The sequence below is a fragment of the Pristis pectinata genome, chromosome 28 (assembly GCF_009764475.1).
Source record: "Pristis pectinata isolate sPriPec2 chromosome 28, sPriPec2.1.pri, whole genome shotgun sequence".
NCBI classification, from domain to species: Eukaryota; Metazoa; Chordata; class Chondrichthyes; order Rhinopristiformes; family Pristidae; genus Pristis; species Pristis pectinata.
Window position 1 is genome coordinate 16,187,045 of NC_067432.1, and position 20,524 is coordinate 16,207,568.

Below are 20,524 nucleotides of genomic sequence, written 5' to 3' on the forward strand. Positions count from 1 at the left end.
AACAGACATGCTGATACTGCAATATTGAAAGATTGAGGCTTCTTTGTCTTAGGTTGTTACATTTACAAATTATGTTAAACTTCTTGCAACAATGAGTACATGGTACTGATGCTGACTGCAAGGGCCACAAGCTGCAGCTCTTCTTGATGCACTTTTTTTCTGTTCACTGAAGATCTCCTTTATATCCCTAATCTCCTACAGCAGCACTTAACCATCATTCACAGTAAATTACGAGGCTCTCCCTCTGCATTAGATCTTTGACATTTGTAAATGAAGAAACTTCTTAACGCAGACTTGACTCAGAACAAAATTTTGTGTTGTGGCCTCTTTTGGGGCTAAAAATGTTTAAATCCTGCAGCAATATGTTTCCTGCACAGATATGGGAAATTGTTTGGTAATAAATGTGGACACAAAGGCAGCATCAGATTATACAGTATCTTTGGCTAGGCTGAAAGCTTACTCTGCCTCAGTCCTGATGGGAAGTCAGACCTTCATTTAAAATAATTGGTTGTGTCACTGGTAATAATAATTCTAGTAAGTATTCTTAGAATCAAGAAGTACTTCTCATCCCAACTTCACCACTTTGCAATTGCCATGTTCTTTCCTCTTGTTTATCCTTTCTTGGGAGAAGATTATCTCGAGTTCAAAAAGAACATCACACGTGCAAAGATAATAAACAGACAGGGTGCAAGATTCTAAATAAATAGTGGAGCTTGATTCAACTATTAGTGCATTACCAAAGGGAAAATCTATTTAATGCAAATATAACACTCGTGAAAGCCAGCGACCCGGGTTCAATGCCGGTTGCTGCCTGTAAGGAGTTTGTATGTTCTCCCCATGTCTGTGTGGGTTTCCTCCGGGTGCTCTGGTTTCCTCCCACGTTGCAAAGATGTACAGGTTAGGAAGTTGTGGGCATGCCATGTTGGCGCCAGAAGCGTGGCAACACTTGCGGGCTGCCCCCAGAACACTACACAAGAAGATGTATTTCACTGTGTGTTTTGATGTACATGTGACTAATAAAGATATCTTATAATAGTTGGGATTTAATGAGTTGATGTACCAGTATGTTTTTTGCTGATGTCATGTAATAAAAAATGATTAAGAACTGAAAGAACTCATTCCTAGCTATATGGATGTTTTAAATAATTTATTGCGCTGATGCACCAGATCATCCAAAAACTTTTTTTAAAGTCCTTGTATTCAATGATTCATTTCAAAGTGGGATCATTCCACTGAAGTTTCTCATGGTTGTTGTAGCGACCATTTCTGTTAGAGGACCTAGGTAACTAGGTTAATTTATTTACCGGTATCTCTCTGAGATCTCCAATAATGGCTTTACATATATTCCTAACTTTTGTCCTTGACCTCTTTGACGGGGTCCATTCAGCTGCCTCTGCCTCAAGCTGTGGAATTTCCTTTGCTTCACTACCTGTTTTCCCTCCTTCAAGATACTTCTTAAAATTGTACCTTTGTGACCAGTCTTTTGATCACTGTTACTTATACAGTAGGACTCAGGGTTTGTTTACTGTGCTGTGGAGAATGTTGGAATGACTTACCTTGTTAAAGGCAATATATAAGTGTTGTCAATGTGTTGGGGTTGGTATTAGAATGCGTTGGCTGTGGTATTAGTGAGTTGCAAAGGCAGCAGATTAGAGCAAAAGAAGGTTCATGTTGCTGGAGTAAAGGATGTATAATGGTTGTTAGTGTGGGAGTTTTGGCATTATATTTGGTTGTTTGATTAATGATTCAGTCCATTATGTGGGATTTTTTGAAGTTTTTTGGCATAGTCACAATTAAAAGTCCAAAACCACTAATTGTTTTCAGGGTTGGGACGTGGTTCTTAAACGGAGAAAGTAAAACCAATACATCTTGACAACAAAATACAATATAATTGAAGTATTGGGTTATTTCCTCCATTAATGATGACTTGTATCTATGCCTTTTGATAAAATGTTAGAATGTGTTGCAAATTGTGTCCCCTTCATAAAAATATGAAAAGCACATAGTTACTATAAATTTATTTATTGATGCTGCAAAGTTATGTGGTCAGGTGATTAATGAAATTCTGACTAATGGTATTCCACGATCAGAACAAGTATAACAAGCATGCTATATTGTGCAAATACACATTCACTGTTGACATGGGCAAAGCTGTGGATATCACAATGAAAAACATTATTCTTTGGTCTATTCCACCATGCCTCCAATAGTTTCTTTTACTTCAATCATGTCAACTTGTTTCATCCTACCATTCCTCTCATTTAAAAATCATGTTCTTTATCATCCACCAATGTTTCATGCCAAGTTTTTAAATGGAATTTCTTCTCTGATTTCCTCCCTCAGCCTCTTTTCTGTGTGACTTCTCATCCTTAGTCACTTACATTTTCATTTCAACAACTTCTCTGAGTTCATTGCCATCCTTTCCTTTCTAAATTGCTCCCTACATGTAAATTCTCCTTCCAGTGTTCATGGCCAGCTCTCAATTTTTCTATTTCATATGGTCTTTCTTCTCTAATCCTAACTATTGCTGATTCAGCGATCTCTGATTATTTTCTGGTTTTGCTCTCCACTCATATTATCCCTTCCCTGCCAAATCCTAGTTCTCCAAGTTGCCTCTGGAAAAAGAAACATTTTTTCTCAAAACCTTTGCAACTACATTTCCAAATTCTCAACTTTTCAGCCACTGGCTAGGGTTTCATTTTATTTCAAAAATACTGAACTGTGTTCTTAACACCCTGTCCCATGCCTCCCAATATTGGTGTTAATAACATTTAGTTCTCATCCGCATTTGTCTGGAGTGTTTGTTTATTGCAGCAATCAGCAACCCTGAAATCTTCTTGTGCAGACATGAAGAAATCTTTGTCGGGCAAGTTGAAGTTTTTGCAGATTTGAACTTTACCTTTAATTAAATCAAGACTGCATCTGTTCCATGTATCTGTCCTCTGTTCTTTCCCAGTACACTGAGTGCAAGTGGCACAACTTGCACATTTTTCTAGTTTTTTTCCCTATCTCTGAAGCACATACATCTGTTTTTCAGTGATGGATTTGGAAATATCATTTCTGGATATTTCAATCACATCTTGACCAGTGCAGAATTCCTGTAAGAGTGAGTTATTTCTCAGATCCACCCCATTATTAGTGTGACTTTTTCTATCTTACGATCTGAGAATTGAAGCCTCTTACAAGGGCTAACAAATTTCAACATCTTCACTGTTTTTAGTAGAGGAATCAATGCATTTGTTTTGCATATGTTCCTCAATACTGCTGGACAAGATTACCCAAGTGACTTTAAGTAAGTTATAATTTCTGGCCAGCTTTTCAAACGTTGATCGACTGCTAGATTCAGGTTCAGTGATATTATATTCAAATGCTTCAATAGCTCTTTCATATTCACTCTCAACAAATTCAAAGAAACTTCTTCACTGTTTGTTAGCCGGCACAGAAAACAGTTCTAAATTTTCAACGGAACTGTTTCAATGTCATCATGTGGCTAATCACTTGTATACGTACAAGGACTGTACTTAATGTTTGTAAGGCAGTTTATCATCACAATAAAGTAATTTTCAGTACATAACAACTGATTTACCAAATTATATTTGCCATAGCTCACATTTGTATTATTGATAAGAGTACTCAGTAATGCAAGGAATGTGTGGTTGATATCTTGCTGGCAGTTCATTATAGAATAATGTAAGCCTTTTGAAAATTCAGCACTTTCTTCTGAAAAATCAGTCAGCTTGTTTAGCCATCTGATATGATACAGTTCATAGGCAGTGCAGAAACATCATCTTGCTCACCTGACTTGAGGCATCAGTCACCACCAGAAAAATACACTGGCTTTTCTGGTTGCAGTGGTTGTAAATCTTTCAAGCAATCACTTGCTGACTTTTGTGTTAAAGCACTGAACACTCATTACTCTGCTTTTGCATTTACACGGCACAATTTGTTCTCAATCTTTCACTGTAAACTAATTGCCACATTTCATGACATTGGTAACTTAGGCTGTGCTGAACTCCCCAAATTGCAGCGTGGATCCCATCAAAATGGAGGCACAGTGGACATGATCTTCATTGCATGAAAGCTCCAAGAAAGATACAGGGAACAGTATTAACCACTTACATGGACTTTTTTTTTTCTACACTAAAGCTTTTGACTCTATCGATAGTAGGATGGCGGAACATCCTCCTCAAATTCAGCTCCCACAGAAATGTTATGTTTGCTTCATGATGGTATGCAAGCCATGATGCTAACCAGTGGGTCCACAACAAAGCCAATGTTGTTGAAGGCTTGTGTTAAACAAGGCTGCATCATTGCCCTAACACATTTTCTTAATCCTTCTTAATCACCAGGGATTCAATTCATAAGGTTTTGAAGGAGATGGCTGTGGATATAATAGATGGCTCTAGCTATCATCTTGAAAGACTTCATAGATTCTGGAACTGTTCTCACACACTGGAAGGAGGGAGATCGAAAACAGGGGTCCACAGACCAATTAATCTGACAATAACAAGTATCTAGAGAGCATTTAAATTGCCATGGCATAGAAGGCTACATGTTGGTAAATATGATTAGTACAAATGGGTACTTGAAGTCATTATGTTTATGGTGGGCTGAAGGGACTGTTTCTTGCTGTCTGACTCTATGACATATAATTCTGACCATCCAAGATCTCTCTGGCCTGCTCCATTGCCTCAGATTTATTGCACTATGTATCTGATATCTGAGTTTGGAGGAGCAGAATTTGCTGCAGGGTTCTGATGGAATGGATGAAGTTAATGGCCTTGCCCCATGACACAAACTTAGCTTTGCAGCCTGATGCTCTGAAGTTCTTCCCTTAAAATCTTATGGCCTACAAATTCTTCAGTGTCCTAAAAAGTGAGTTAAGCTGTTGCAGCACTGGGACCTTGTGTCAGTTTTGTGCAAGGAGCTTCCAGATGCAATAGTGTATCTTACAAGGCCCAAAAGCCTGTGCTTGTGAAACCAGATACAAAGCCCTTTCCTCTACTGTTGGTGGGAACGGGAGAGAGGAGTAATGCTTGGGGAGGAGAGAGGAAGTGGGATCTAGGATGGAAAGGGTGAGTCAGAGACATTGGAGGATACAACACCGTGCAATGAACCATCGAAGACTGAGACATAAAGGGTCAGGTCTTGGGTCTGGATATACAATGAGGTAGTAAGGGGCTGAGGTGGGTGCTGGAGGCATGATTGGGTGGTGGGAGGAAAGGTTCAGTGATACAGCAGGTAACCCAAAAAGACATCAGCTGAGGTGGGACAGAACAGGGTAGAACAGACAATTGAGCCCTTAGACTTACCAGCTGCTCATTGGTCCTGGATGCACGTTAATTTTGTGTAAGTACATTAACATGCAGACATGTGGCCTTTATGCATATTTGTACGATAAGCATGGAGGACCCAGAACCAATTTTAGAAATGTACTTAGCAATGGAATTTTAAAAATAAATTCCTTTGTATTATGCAAAATTGTGCTGTGCAAAAGAATTCCTAGTCCTATGCTTCACTATCTTTCCAACTTTAAGATGTTCCTCAAATCCAATTTGTTTGACAGTCCTTTTGGTCATCAGTACTGATATCTGTTTCTAAGTGCTGGTGTCAAGTTTAGGGAGGGAAGGATGGAAATTTTTGTTATGATCAGTGGAATAGAGGGAAAGACCAGGATAGAAACAAATGGAAGAGGGAAAAGAAGAGGAGACAGAAACTCGGGAGGCCAAGCTGATGATCTCAACATTCGAGATAAAATAGTCTGTAAACATCTCACACTTGGCATTTCAGGTTAGAATAGTTTGGCAATGCTTATTGTCTAGACTCACTTAGAATGGATATGTGCAAGCACTAAATCTCCTGAAATACAGAATATTTCAAATGAAAGGAATAGAGCTGAAGAAATTTGGAGTCGTAATGATTTCCTAAGTTGTAAGTTTGAGTGTGTTTAGTGATTATTTGTTTTTTGTTTGCAGTTTGATTGTCCACAACTACATATCAACTACCAATTGTATTCGTTCCTTTCAGTTTAATTTCTGACAGTAGGGTAGTTCAGTTTATTGAACAATACTTTTATCAACACTCCTTTTAGTGATTATGGCCTGTTTCTTTAAGAATTATGCAATTGAAAATTGATTTTTCCATGAGTGAAGCATGATAATGAATCATCTGGGACAATTCACATCACTCTGGGCTCTTCCCAGGCAACCCCAAAGTGATTTCCATGTCAGGGCTATATTGGATAATATCATCCCTTTTTGGAGCACTGCAGGGAAACTTCTGCGCTCCAGGGACAACATAGTCTGACTCCCACAGGGCCAACCTGAAAGGTCTGCAAAATAATTAAAAATACAAATAATTTGGGTAAGCAGAATACTTAAAACTAAAACTACCGCCATGTCCTCTCATCTTCAGGTGGCCCCCAAGCTCCTGATCCAGCAAGTTTTCCAATCCCAACAACCAACTTCCTTGCCTCTGACTCCTTTTCCCTTCAGAGAATCCTGGCCTCTTGAATCCTGATCACTTCTGGACATCAGTACTTATGACTGAAACTGTAATTGTGCTGACAGCAAATTTAAGCTATCTACAGTTACATGTGAACAGATGCTTTTGCTATTTGCCAGATTAGACTGTCAAATCCTATCCAGATCAGTACAGTTATAGGTGTGGGTGTGCTTTGTAATTCAAATGTTTAAAAAGGAGCACCCATGTATTAAAAGATTTTATGCAAGTGTTATTTTTGTTGGACTCTTGACAAACCCTTGGGTTGACACCAGATAGTTGTTAATAGTTTGTCAGAATGAAATTCTTAGTCTTCCTAGCAGATCATTACCTACTTGGAATTGGTTTCTTCTTACCTAAAGAAATGCCGTGAGACCTTACTAAGCATAACACTTTTTTGGTTATGGTTTGAGCAGTTTGTTAGATTAAGTTAGTTGAACAATATTTTAAATCCTCATTCATACCATGAGGAACAATTGTATTTAATTTATATTTTAAAAATGCTGGCATAGAAAATGCAATTTTAGGTGTATTATGTGTTCAGGTTTTGGTATACAGCAAGCTCTAATGTTCTGCTGCATACACAGTCCAAGGTGTGCTTGGTAGAACAACACCAAATGCCCATAAAGTCCTTTTCTCTGCAATCTCCTATCATTGAGGAGAGAAACAAACATTGAGAAATTGTATAGGAGAATGGCTTACGGGTGATGAATGGTACAGGTTTGCATTTGGGGCTGGAAGATCGGGAGGGAATTGTGAACTGGAGGAAGACCAAGAGTGCGGGGAGAGAATAGATCACGTGGGGTTGTGGTGGGAGGGGAATATACAATTCAACGAGATGATAAGTGGGTAGTGGGGGTAGGGGTGGGTGGAAGCAGAGAAATTGTGGGGGTGCCAGGAGATGATCTGAGAGGACTGTTAACTGTAGGATGGTAGTAGGTGGTGCAAATGATCTCTAACTATGAAGACATTAATAAACCACATCCCTGAAGAAAATTGTGTGTCCCAGGTGCCACAGGGGCAACTTGAGTAGTGTCAAGCCCTTTAACTCCTGTCAATTAACACCTACTCCAGTGTTCAAAGCCAATGGCGTTGATTTTGTATGCAGATCAGAGATTTGCACGCGTCACATCAAACCAACCGTTATAAACCATTTGACATCACAGCATATTCCCAGAGGCTTCCTTGTTTATGCCCAGACTGAAAACCCCAATGTGCATGATCAGTGCACAAATTACCTGATCAAAACAGTCGGATACATTAAAATATTCCATGGCACAGTACTTAAAACATTGCTCTATGTAGTAGAATATCTGGCCGGCTGTATTTTGGTTTCCAAATATCAGTTATGGAGTCTACAACTAATTTGCTAATCCACATTTTTCATAAATTGAACATTGATGGACTTGAAAAATCCATGTAAAAAGCATTAACTTTTATTGAGCTGAGCAGCACTGTTGATACTGTAGAATCATTATTTTCACCAGTCATTTACAACATGGCAAAATCACAGATCATTCACAAGATTGTTAAACACACTCCATCTTGTGAAAATCAAAAATACTACAGTAACTACATTTAATCTCTTTGAAATACTGAATTACAAAAATTAAATGTTGTATGTAAAGCTACACATTCATCACTAGACTCATATATTATATGATATTTAATTCAACAATTGTCTACAGTGCTTCTTCAAGGAATAAATGTATCAGTTTGAAGGCAAGGTGTCTTAATGTAACAATGATTATTTAGTAAACGCATGTAGTACTGTTTATGAATGAAGTACCATTATACCACAGAAGTATTATTTAAGAAGATTTTTTTTTACAAGGTACTTACTCTTTACACATTTGATTGACTGATCAAACATACTCTTTCATCCAACTGTTTCTCAGACAACTGTTCAGGAATAAATTTACAAAACTTCACCCTTTACATCTGTTGTGACATTGGGTTGCATAGAGTATAATCGTGCAAAATGATAGGTACATTTTCATAGCAAAGCGCAAGCCCAGCTTGTCCAGATGTCAGTAGTATTTTAGCTTGTGTGGTTAAGGTTTCAGTGATACATGTGCAGAGATGGAACATCTTTTATTACTGGGATTGATGTTCTTATAATACTTTGTTATGATATTGCCATTGGAAGGAAATGAGATGATTTACTTTCTTTCTTTGTCCTCTTGCCTCTAATTGTTACTCCCTTTTGGTTCAAGGCTACAAACATTTGTTGGCCATTATGTGTCCACTTTGCAGAAGCATATGTATTGTAATTATTTTCCTCTATATGCTCTCTAAAATTGCAGTCTTCATTGCAGTTTTTCTGTGGAAACATGGAATATAAAATTTACATTATTACTGTGGAAGCATTAGATAACAATATATGCAATTCATGATGGTGATACTCAGCAATTATTCTTCAATCATATGTTGATTCCATTTCATTGATCATACAAATGATTCCAATTAAACACTGGGAGTGATTTTAAGCTTATCTGTCCAGGTAGGCTTTTAAAATCCCCCAAACCTCTTACCTGCCTTGAAGCTGCAAGGGTTCCATTGTTTTAGTCTGTGGAGCAGGTGCCAAGGATGCCTACCCAGAGCTAGTGAGTTTTTTTTTACATTACTGTAAGGGGTCCTGAGCCTGTAATTGGTACCTGAGTGCAGTTTTAACTCCTGTCTAAGTGGGGAAGCCCAGATGGTTTTCTCACCAGTCTAACCTGGGACACGTAAAGATGTTGGAAAATATATTTTATTTCCTCTGTGGATCCAAATGTGGCCATAATATTCACCCATACCCCCAAAGAATGTTCAAACCTCTCGTGGCTATAGGTGTTTTCCAAAGGAAGAGTTTGTGTCATTCCCTCTATGAAGTTAATGAATTGTTTGGACACATTGCACAATTCCTGGCAACTATGATCACAATGTTCCATAGAAGCATAAGAATTGAAACACTATCTTTCTTCACCGATGTCTACAAACCTAGAATAAAATTAACCATGTGGTTGTTATGATGTAAAAGGATGAAAAGATACTGATTTATAAAAAGAGGAGCAACCTGTGTTTGATGACAGGTTTATTTAAACATCGATTAGCTATCTATCTCTGGCCAAAAATCAGAGACATTTCATAAAAGCACTAAACAATAGCATGAATCATATTGTAGCAGAGACAGCTGTGGTCCAGCCACACACAGTAATCCTCGTACTTTCACCAAACATTTTTGTTTGGCTTGGTTGCTAGGAGAGATGAAATTTCAGGACGATATTAGTCTTTGTACTAGGTCTTTAGAATTCCTCCTAAAAATTTGTAATATTGAGACTCTCTCATTATAATAAGTGATAGGACAATAAATTAGAAAAATAATAGGAACATTAGATTTTAGTATTCCCTGATCAAAAAACAACTAAGCCCAGACTTTATTTCCCATTGTTTTACATAGTGGCTGGTTTTGGCATTTTCAATCTTTTCATCCAACGTCTGTGTTTATTACTTATTTTATTAATTTATTACTTATTACTTAAATATTTATTACTTTAATATGGTTTATGTAAAGATTAATATTATCAATAAGTTGGTCAGTTTCTGTTGAATTGCTAATGTATATGGAAAGGTTTGGATTCCTGTACTATCCTCCATTAGCTGTGTACTGTTTTGTCTCTTCAAGTCAAAATTAATTAAATAAGTCCATCTTGGAGCACAGAAGAACTGTTTTATATATGGAAATGAAATATGGAAAAAAATAATATGGTTCTGTTTGGGAAAGATTTAAGGAGGCAAAAAATCTGAGGTCCTTCAGTTATGAGGCAGAAGTTAGCCTGTTCATAGGTACATTTTTTGTGTTTCCTTCCAAGTGCAGGTACTTGCTAAAATTGCTGTTATTTAAGCGGTAATGGCTGTGAAAGAAAGTTAGTAATCTGTTACTATCAATCCTCTAACTGTTGCCATTTTGACAGACCCTACCACTTTGTGTCAGAAACAATCGCCCGTTTCACTTAATGAGCCTCTTAATATATTGAAATTGGTGATCTATTATGTGGATAGGACTCCAGTTGCTGTTTAGACTTCTCAGTTCTAATGAAAGGTCATTGACCTGAAATGTTAACTATTTTTCTCCACATAAGCTGCCTGATCTGCTGAGTGCTTCTGGCGTTTTCTGATTTTGTTTGCTATTTTGACAGACGGGTCTGACCATGTGCAGTCTATTCTCTGATCAATCTTACTGTCAACACGGCTGAAAAGGCTTTAGAAAGTTAAATTTTAAAATATTTTTATGCTGCCAGGAGCAAAGGAATGTTACTCTGGGCCTCTCAAAGATAATGTAGGCTTTTGCCAACACAGGCTCTCTACCTCCTCCAATAGCTCCAGCCTGAAACCGCCCTGGCTCAAATCCAACAAGCTGCATCAGCCCATCTGTTTTAGGGGAGCAAGCTGCTCGTTCTGTTTAACTGAAGCAAGAGTCCAGAAGTGGATTTTTTTACCCAAAAATTAAAATCAATCTGACTGATGTTTGAAGCAGATGATAGACAAAAGCTACATGTCGTTAATTGATCTTTTTCTTCATTGGAGCTAGATCACTTTTATCAGCTTGCATGGAATGTATTGATTGCGCACTTCTTTCACCACTACAAAATGAAAGATTTAATGCTAAAAATTTTGGGGGTTGAATTGGATACTGCTGGAAAAGAGCAGCTGAGATTGCAATTCCCAATTAATCGAAGTCCATTTGATGTTGCAGCACACACAAAATTAGAGTGGTAATGTCATTAACATGAATTTATCAAAGCCACACTTTTACATGTCTGTGTGCCCCAGTTTAGTGAGTTGCTTGCACCAGTTTCAACTAGCCTGATTAAAACCAGCCTGCACCTGCTTTGTGGCTCGAGCTAGGGAGTAAATCATCAGACTACGGTAGTTTGCAGGAAGATATGGCAAAACACATACAGGAATGGCTATCACGATTTACTGATATGATTTTAAAGACCTCCTTGCCCAGTTGAGAGGAGGAGAAAATTCTCCTTACATCGAAAGTCAGACAGCCCTCCCAGCTCACTGTGAAGTGGGAGTGGTAGGTAACAACACTTGCAGCAAAGATGGCAGTAGTAGTGGGAGGTGGCAGAACTTGATACTTGTGGCTGTCAGCTCAGTTAATAATACCTCCTGTAGAAATTAGTTTAAAATTGTTGAATAATGACGCACAAGTGGCTGGCAGTCAGGACAGGGAAACAGGGTCAACTGGGTGCCAGCATATTAGACATCATGATTGTACTTGCACTCTGTTAAAGGGGCCTCAGATAGAGACTTCAGGGTAGTCTTTGTATTTTTTTTTGTGTGATTATTGGATCTGGAGGGGTGGTTTTATAATTAGCAAGGAAATGCTGAGTTGAGCAGCAGCAGAAAGGTAACATGGAAACTGCAATAGAATGGGGTGTTGGGATGATGATCTGATTGCTCATTTTTGATGTTGATACCGCCGTATTGTAGGCTGCCCAGGCAGAATATGAGGTGCTGTTCCTCCAGTTTGCACTTAGCTTCCACTGCCAAATTGAGGCTAAGCACAAACTAGAGGAACAGCACCTCATGTTCCACCTGGGCAGCCTACAACCTGGCGGTATAAAGATTGAATTTTCCAACTTCTGGTAACTGCTACCCTCCTTCCCCCATCCCTTTACTCTCTCCTCCCGATCTACCTAGCCCCATAACCATGCCTCTTGCCCTTCACCACCTCCATCTGCCTATCACCCACTCATCCCACTGGATCCCCTCCGCCCTCTCCACCTCCCTCCCTTTATTCCATACTCCACCTTCCTCTCCTGTTTGATTGCATCATCTTCAGCCCTTTGTCACTTCCACCTATCACCTCCCAGCTTCTGGCATCATTCCCAGTCTCCCCTCCCCTTTCTGCCAATCAACCCCCCCCATCCCCCTCACCTGGATCCACCTATCACCTGCCGCCTCTTGCTCCACCCCTTCCCTCCACCCTTTTGTGCTGGCTATCTCCCCCCTATATTTCAGTCCAGATGAATGGTCTCAACTCGAAACATCGACTCTCCATTTCCCTCCATAGATGCTGCCTGACTCGTTGAGTTCCTCCAGCATCTTGCGTGTTGCTCCAGATTCTAACATCTGTAGTTTCTTGTGTGTTCATTTTTGATTGTTTGGCATTATCTCATTCTTCTCCACCTCCTTTTCTTCCTTCTCTTCACTTTTCTCTTCTTGTTCTTTTTTTCTTCCTTCTGTTTGTCCCAGCTGATGCCAAGGTCTGAGATCATGTTATTAGCAAATTGAGGGGGATGCTGGGGGTAGTAATGAATTTGGAGGCCTGTACACCAAAGCACCTCCAAAGCAATAATGTTATTTGTTACTGATGATTTGGACAACCATGTTACAGTTGGCTACATGACTCTTATTATATAAGCATTTTGTTCTTGTGTAGGGAATTTGGACAGGTGGCAGGAAGGAGGTGGTTAAAAGATATCCCTTGTCTCTATTTCACCATCCTTTAACCTGACATTCTAGTGAGAAGTAGTCTTCAGAGTAGACAGCTACAGGATGAAAAACTCTCAATGGCTCCTCAGGCAGCAAGCATTGACCACTTTGACCTTTTTGCAAATCATTGTAGACTGCCTGGAAAAAGGAGTAAATCTTCTTGTGGTTCCTGCAGATCTCTGGATTCTTAGTGTATTTTGCAGCTCCATGTGCTATTGGGCAGTCTGCAGTCCTAATACAAGTACTGACCTGATGCTCTGCCCAGAGAGGAGGAGATGTTTTGAATCTCTTGGAGTACAGAGCCTCCGATTCTTCTCTAAGTAGTGATGTGATTATCAGGTTTGCTCCACTTGGAACAACACAGACATGATGGACAGAATGGCCTCCCTCCAAGCAATAATTTTCTGATCCTGCAAATCACTGATCCTGATCGCCTTCACTGCCACTGGCCATCCCCTGTGGTTGCAGCACTTAGTATGCCTTAAGGAACACCTCCTTGGAGAATAGTGTCCATGTTCATTGCTTCTTGCTGAGGTGAATATATGATTACAGTTCTCTAAACATGTTTGGTGGATAAGCTGAATATTAACTGTCCAGGATTGGAGGCATTCCTCTTTCAGGAAGTTGATGTTTAAGGAAACAATATAACTGATAACTAAAAGAACACTGTGTTCTATGTGCAGACTTACCTTGCTATATAACTTCCCAGATTTGTTCATTGCTAGGTAATAATCACTTTCTACACCTCTAATAGCTACCACTCCAACGGCTACAGTTCTGATTTCCAGAATACCTGAAATAGATTACAATATAATTATTAACCAATTTACACACATTGTAAATTATTAATTATTGAAGCATGACATTTCCAGTCACTATTAATTCAAAATTAATCAGCAGCACCTTCTAAGTTCTGATTAAGAGTTATAATATAGTTAAGATATCTTATTAAAAGACTGTCAACAGTACAATTCCACATATGCATGGCAGATTTTATATTTCAAGGGCAAAACATAATCATAGCCTTTAAACCAAATTACAAAAATGAATGCAGGTTAATGAAATATTGTTTGAACCAAAAGCCTCCTAAAGCAAGTCCTCAAGGAAACCCCTTAGTGTTTCCTATGATCCACAGACACCTCTGATCCAACCGTGTCAGTTAAAGGTCCTGGAAAATGTAGCAACTCCATCTAGCAATAATGATGATGTGCTGTGGACATGGTGCAGGCACCTCATACAATTATTTTTCAAAATAATATGTTTGTACCACAATAAAACAGATTTCATGAAAGTATACCATGCACTTTACCAGATAATAAGTGGAATAATTTGAGTTATTAAAGGCTATGTTGCAATTGAAATGTAATCCAGTGAGTTCTTATAAAGAACATACTTTACAAAGATCTGGTATGAAGCTAATGTTCTGTTGAACAAATTATCCATTGGTCAGCCTGTGAGCTCTACTGTAAGAATTTCAGAATTTTGATATAACACAGTAGTAATTAACAAAACTTGATTGTCAAAATTTTCATAGCTGTAAAAATACATTAATTTGGCATGTGTAAATTACTTGACATGCGCGTGTGTAAAGACAGACCCTTGATTTGAAAATCAGTGCCAATATCCTTTAGATTTAGAAAATAACTATAAATACAAAGGGTAAGTTTATTAAATTTCATCAACTTTAAAATTAGTGCGATTCAGAATCAACTACAAAAATAGGTACAGTGACAAAATTAGATGCCACATTTTGTATAGCTCACTTTTATATTTTGTTATAGTATTGTGAGATGGTGACTGTCAAATTATTGGTTTATTACATAATTTGTGGTAGAATTGTAACATTTCAATATGATTATCAATTTGATATCAATGATGTACATTGAATTTTCACAAGTCAAACTCACTCAGACTAGATATGATATGGATTAAGTAAAGAGGTAACCATCCTCCCATCACCTTCTGTTTCCCATGGCTTAATCCTTCTTCAAAAGAATACCTCCTCTGTTCCCATGCAAACTCATTTGCATGGCCATTCATTTTCTTCAACAAAATTGCCATTTTAATGTCAATTTTTGTGACAAATTATAGACAGGTATCTGCTTTTAAACATGGCTGAAAGATGGGAATTTTAACCCATATGTCAGTGGTATTTGATTCAAATTCATGTCTAAAGGACTATACTGCTAATCCATGCACTGCATAAAATTAAACTGATTTTTTTTCTTACTGTTTCACCTTTTTCTTAATTCAAAGGGGTCTAATATTATGGAACTATATCCTGCACTCCAAGGGCATCTGAAGAATGTCCAGTGCTAGATTGCTTCTGGTGATATTTATATCTCCCTCGTGGCTTCCTTACACAGCAGTTAAGCCTTCGCATATGATAATGACACTAATGGAAATTATCAACCAAATTATTATGTTATTTTAGAACGAAGAATTTTTTTTATTACTGTAGTTTAATTTGAATATTCTGGAACAACTTTTATAAAACCTGTAACTACTTTTTATACTTCAATGTGATCACCATTCAATTGTCTCTTTGCTACATTTAAAATGTGAATGCTTGGAAATGCTATTGATATGGACAATTTTGGATCTTCCTGGTGATTCTCCTCTGCAATACTTGGTGGTCTGAATATCTCCCTGGTCACTCAAAATCCAGTTCTCATCTAGGTTGAGATTTAACCAGAGCTCCATGTAGTTTAATTATGCCTTCTGCTAGCATTTCTGAGTGTGTAATTTAGCATTCTACTACTGGTTATAGCTTACATTAGTTGAGCCTTCTCAGATTACTATGTCCCTTTCATTACTAGTTTTGTTTTTAACACCACATTTGGAGTAAATATATTATCCCATTTTGTTTTCTGTGTGCAGTATTTTATACTTACTTGCATAGTATGATATATGCTGTTGTTCAATCTACTTAAGTATTTTATCAAAGTTGATTGCAGTCTCTGAATTACCTCCACTGATTCTATTGCACCTTCCAGTTTGATATTTTCTGCAGATTTGGCCAATTTGCTTTGAATTTCTGAATCCAAATTGTTGTTGTAAATTAGAAACAGTGGTTGTCCCAGCACTGAGCCCTGGGGCAACCTATAGTAATCACCACCAAACTGAGCATAAGTTATACCTACATTTTTTAATCTAACATGTAGCCTTTGGAATGGAACTTGTCTTTGGAGATCTAAGTAATATTTAGAAATTTTATAGCTTTTCATAGGCTCAAATCCAGCAAATTTTGAAAAATTATTAATTTGTTTGTGTGAAAGTAAATATCACCACTACCATATGTCTATAACCATCTCGTTTGAAAATCATTGTAGACTGTTTCCCTCATTACATAAATTGTGCTGAACTACTTTCATATGCTTAGCACATGCAAGACATATTGCTAACTTTTTAATAAATGCCTCATTAATGTTTGAATTCTTTGTAAGCATTCAAGTTTAATTAACTGCATCTCTGCGCTTCAAGTTTCATAGCTTTAATTAGCTGTGACAGGGCTACTGCTCGTACACCTTCAGGAATAAAAAAATATGAATTGAACATTTTTCTCTCCATACAAGGCCTGCAGCATTCCAAGAACAAGGTTCACTCCAATGGCAAATGGGAAGGGCATTAATTGCTGGCCTTGCAAGCAACAATGACATCTCATAAACAAATGTATAAAGGATTTTAGATGCCATAGTTTTTGCCACTGATTGACACATTTCTGAGTTAATTCCCACTCCAGAGATCTGAACACATAATAAGATGACACTTCACAACATTACTAGGGGGGAGCATTGTATACTCAGATGTACCATCCTTCAGATAGTATTTTAAACTATGGATTTGACTGTCCTTCAGATTTGCAAGATCTCATGGCACCATTCAAAGAGATGGTATCTGTTAAACAGTTTTTTTTAGGTTAGATAGATTCTTGATAAGAAAAGGGGTAAAAAATTACAAGGTAGGGTGGAATGTGGAGTTGAGATTACAATCCAATCAGGGCATGATCTTAATGAATTGCCATTCAATAAGGTCATGTTCTGATTGGATTGTAATCTCAGCACAGACCTCAGGATTCAAGTACTCATTCCTGTTCTTAATTTGTATGTTTGCATGTAAAGTCCAAGGAAAAATTTACATTGTAATTACATAGATTTGCTTTTAGGACTTTAAGGGAAAACGATATCTGCCTGTGGAATACCAAGGATGCTCTGTATGTCAGAAAAGTATACTGAAAGACAAAATGTCAGTAAGTAATTTTTAATGAATAAATACAATGTAATTTTAAATTACTCAGATTTAAAACAAACCTGATATGTGCCTTCTAAAGAATCCAAAATACAAATAATTTTTCTGAGCAAATAAATTATGTGTCAACACGGCCAGATTAAGGGGTAGGTAACCTTATGAGGAAGGTTGTATTCTTCAGGATGGTGATAGAATCTAACAGGTGCCAGTGCTTGGATGTGGGGTGTTGTCATGACATGCTTGTCCCTCCAATGAAACAGGGTGTACATTATAACAAGGCCAAGCTTTGAGCATCTTTTCAAGAGAATGTTTCCATCAAAGTTAGTCTTCCCTGCAGTATCCCTCAGACAATCTGTCAGCTTTCAGCCTACAGGAGCTGCAAGATGTCCACATCTTATGGGTTCTCCTGAAATCCACCATAATTGGCACCTGCAATGAGACTTTTGGTTTCTCTACCAAGAAGAACTGGGACTGGTTTAATGAGACAGAGATTGAGAAGCTATTATAACACAAACATAACATGTTCCTGGATTTGAAGATCCACCATTCTTCCACAGATCCACAAAAAACAGCTCTGCAATTCCTGAAAGCAGAGGTAGAAAAGCCATCCCTTAAAGAAAAGATGGCGAATGGAGAGGGCACAGGAAGCTCAGCAACTTGCCTACAGCCATGGTGAAGTGCCCAAAGCCTCACCCCACCAAGAGCCAAGTACAGGAGTGAACTCATCGGGGACAGAGAGACAATCAGCACTCACAGGAAGCAAGACTCTGAATACCTGAACTGCAGCTTTGTCCTTGATGCCAGAGCCTTACTTTGGCCAGCCTTGCCACCACTCTGAATTGACAAGAAATCAGAAATGCCATATCCCAACTAAAAAATAAAAATGCCTTGAGAGCAGGTGGTATCCCCAATGAAGTTCTAAAACTCAATGTGAAAAGCTTCAGCCATGAATCTGTAATATTATCATCTGGGAAAAGGAGAGTATACCAAGGGATGTCAGAGATGCTATAATCGTGACAATCTTCAAGAAAGGGGACAAATCCAACTGTGATAACTGCAGAGAGAGATCTCCCTGCTGTCTGCCGCAGAGAATGTCATCACCAGGATCTTTTGGAAATGCTTCAAACCGATAGCTGAAGAGCTGCTCCCCAATCACATTATGGATTTAGTCCATCCAGAGCACAGTGGACATGAACTTCACTGAGTGACAACACTTCAAGAACAATGGAGCAATATGAGCAACATGTTCTTTTTTAACCTCACTAAATAAACCCTGTGATTCCATTGTTTGGGAGGGACATGGGAACAAATTCGGTTGCCAACAGAAATTTGTCTCCATTTTACATTTGCTCTGTGATGTCATGCAAGCCATGATACTTAACCAGTCTCAGTGAGGCTCTGCCATTACCCCAACACTTTTATCAATCATTCTTCCTGCAACGTTTCACCTCATCTTCAACAAAATTCGTGTGAGAGTGGACATAATCTTCAGAAGTAATGGGAAATTCTTCAACCTGCAGTGACTACACTCCAAAACCAAGGTCACAGGATCCTCAGTAGTTGAGCTGCAGTACGCAAATGATGATTACAATCACATATGTTCAGAAGCCAAGCTCCATACCATCACTGACTTGGTCACTGAAAGATATGAAAGGATGGGTCTTGCACTCAGCCATTGAAAGACTTGAAAATAACCTACTGCCACTTTGGGGCCAGATGCAGGTTGGAGGAGCAGCACCTCATATTCCGCCTTGGTAGTCTCCAACCTGACGGCATCAACATCAATTTCTCTAACTTCTGGTAACCACTCCCCTTTCTTTTCTCTCCCCCCATCTCTTTGATTTCCCTCATTCCTGTGGCACCCTCACCCCTTCTCTTTCTCCTCCCCCACCCTCATGACCTGCCCATCACCTCCCTCTGGTTCCCCACCTCCTTCCCTCAATTCCAAGGTCTACTGTTGTCTCCTGTCGGATTCCTTCTTCTTCAGCCCTTTGCCTCTTCCACCTATCACCTCTCAGCTTCTCATGTCATTCCCTTTCATTTCCCCTCCCCCACCTTCCCCCTCTCACCTGGACTCACCTATCACCTGCCAGCCTGTGCTCCTCCCCCTCCCCCTCCCCCTCCCTTTTCATTTTGGCTTCTGCCCTCTTCCTTTCCAGTCCTGATGAAGGGTCTCGACCCGAAACATCAACTGTTTATTTCCCTCCATAGATGCTGCCTGACCTGCTGAGTTCCTCCAGCATTTTGTGTGTGTTACATAAAAAGAAACGAGTTTAGATAGTATGGGTAATTTGACAGATGGCGTGATAAATGTAGATAGCTTAGAAAACAAGTTTATTTTGTGTCTTTTGTTCTAGATGTTCTCTTTCATTTGGGCTTTCCTTATATCATGCTTGGGTGTGTTGTGGGCTGACTGATAGAAACTGATTGCTATGACATTTAAACTGCTCGATTTTCATTGTATTCAGTGACTATCGTAATGGTAGAAGGTGATTACATGTAAAGTAAAAAAACAGAAAATGCTGTAAACACATCGTAGTTTCATCTGATTTCATCTGTGGAAAGAAGAGTTCAGATTTCAGGTTGACAAGACTGGGAAAGAGAGAAAACAAGGTAGTTTTAAATTGAAGAGAAAATGTGGGGCTCGGTGTGGGGGACAGATAGCACCTGGTCAATAAGTTAATGTGGGCAATTTAGGGAGTGAGATTACCAAGAAGCGAGGATAAAAGGTTCCGAAATGCAGGGCTTAAAGGTAACGAACAGTAGTTTAGGCTGTGCTAATAGAGAGAGAAAAACTGAGCTAATGTTACAGATGAGTGACTTACAGAAATGGGCAGTAATGATACAGACAGAGGAAACAAATTACCTGAAATTGTTGAATTTGATATTAACTCCAGAAAGCTGCAAGTTGTCTAAACAGAAGATGAGGTGATGTTCTTCAAGCTTGCTTTAGGCCTCAGTGTAACAGCACAGGAGGCCACAGACAGATAGGTCAGAGTGGGAAGGGGATGGAGAATAAAAATGGCAGGCAGAAGAAAGCTCAGGGTCACCACTGCAGATTGAATGCAGGTGTTCTGCAAAGTGGTCACTCAATCTGCCTTTAGGGTTTGTTCCAGTGTGAGGTGATACATTGTGAACAATGAAAGCAGTATTGGACTGAAACAAATGCAAGTGAATAGTTACTTCACCTGGAAGAACTGTCTGGATCACAGGACGATGGAAAGGGAAGAGGTGAAAGAATAGCTGTTGCATGGGAAAAAGCCATAAGAGGGAGGATAGTTGGGGA

At 38.8% G+C, this 20,524-nt stretch overlaps 2 protein-coding genes across 2 annotated transcripts in view; one reads left to right on the plus strand and one right to left on the minus strand.

Moving 5' to 3' along the window:
* LOC127583894 (protein FAM227B-like) overlaps positions 1–20,524 on the plus strand; it is a 166,573-nt gene that overhangs the window by 71,688 nt on the left and 74,361 nt on the right. The gene's annotated exons all lie outside the window — the stretch shown is intronic.
* fgf7 (fibroblast growth factor 7) overlaps positions 8,522–20,524 on the minus strand; it is a 48,312-nt gene continuing 36,309 nt past the window's right edge. Inside the window, exons 2-3 of the mRNA XM_052040655.1 lie at positions 13,680–13,783; positions 8,522–8,824 (exon numbers count right to left, since the gene is read on the minus strand). Coding sequence (XP_051896615.1) covers positions 8,630–8,824; positions 13,680–13,783 — 299 coding nt within the window. The 3' untranslated portion in view covers positions 8,522–8,629. The remainder of the gene's footprint in view (positions 8,825–13,679; positions 13,784–20,524) is intronic.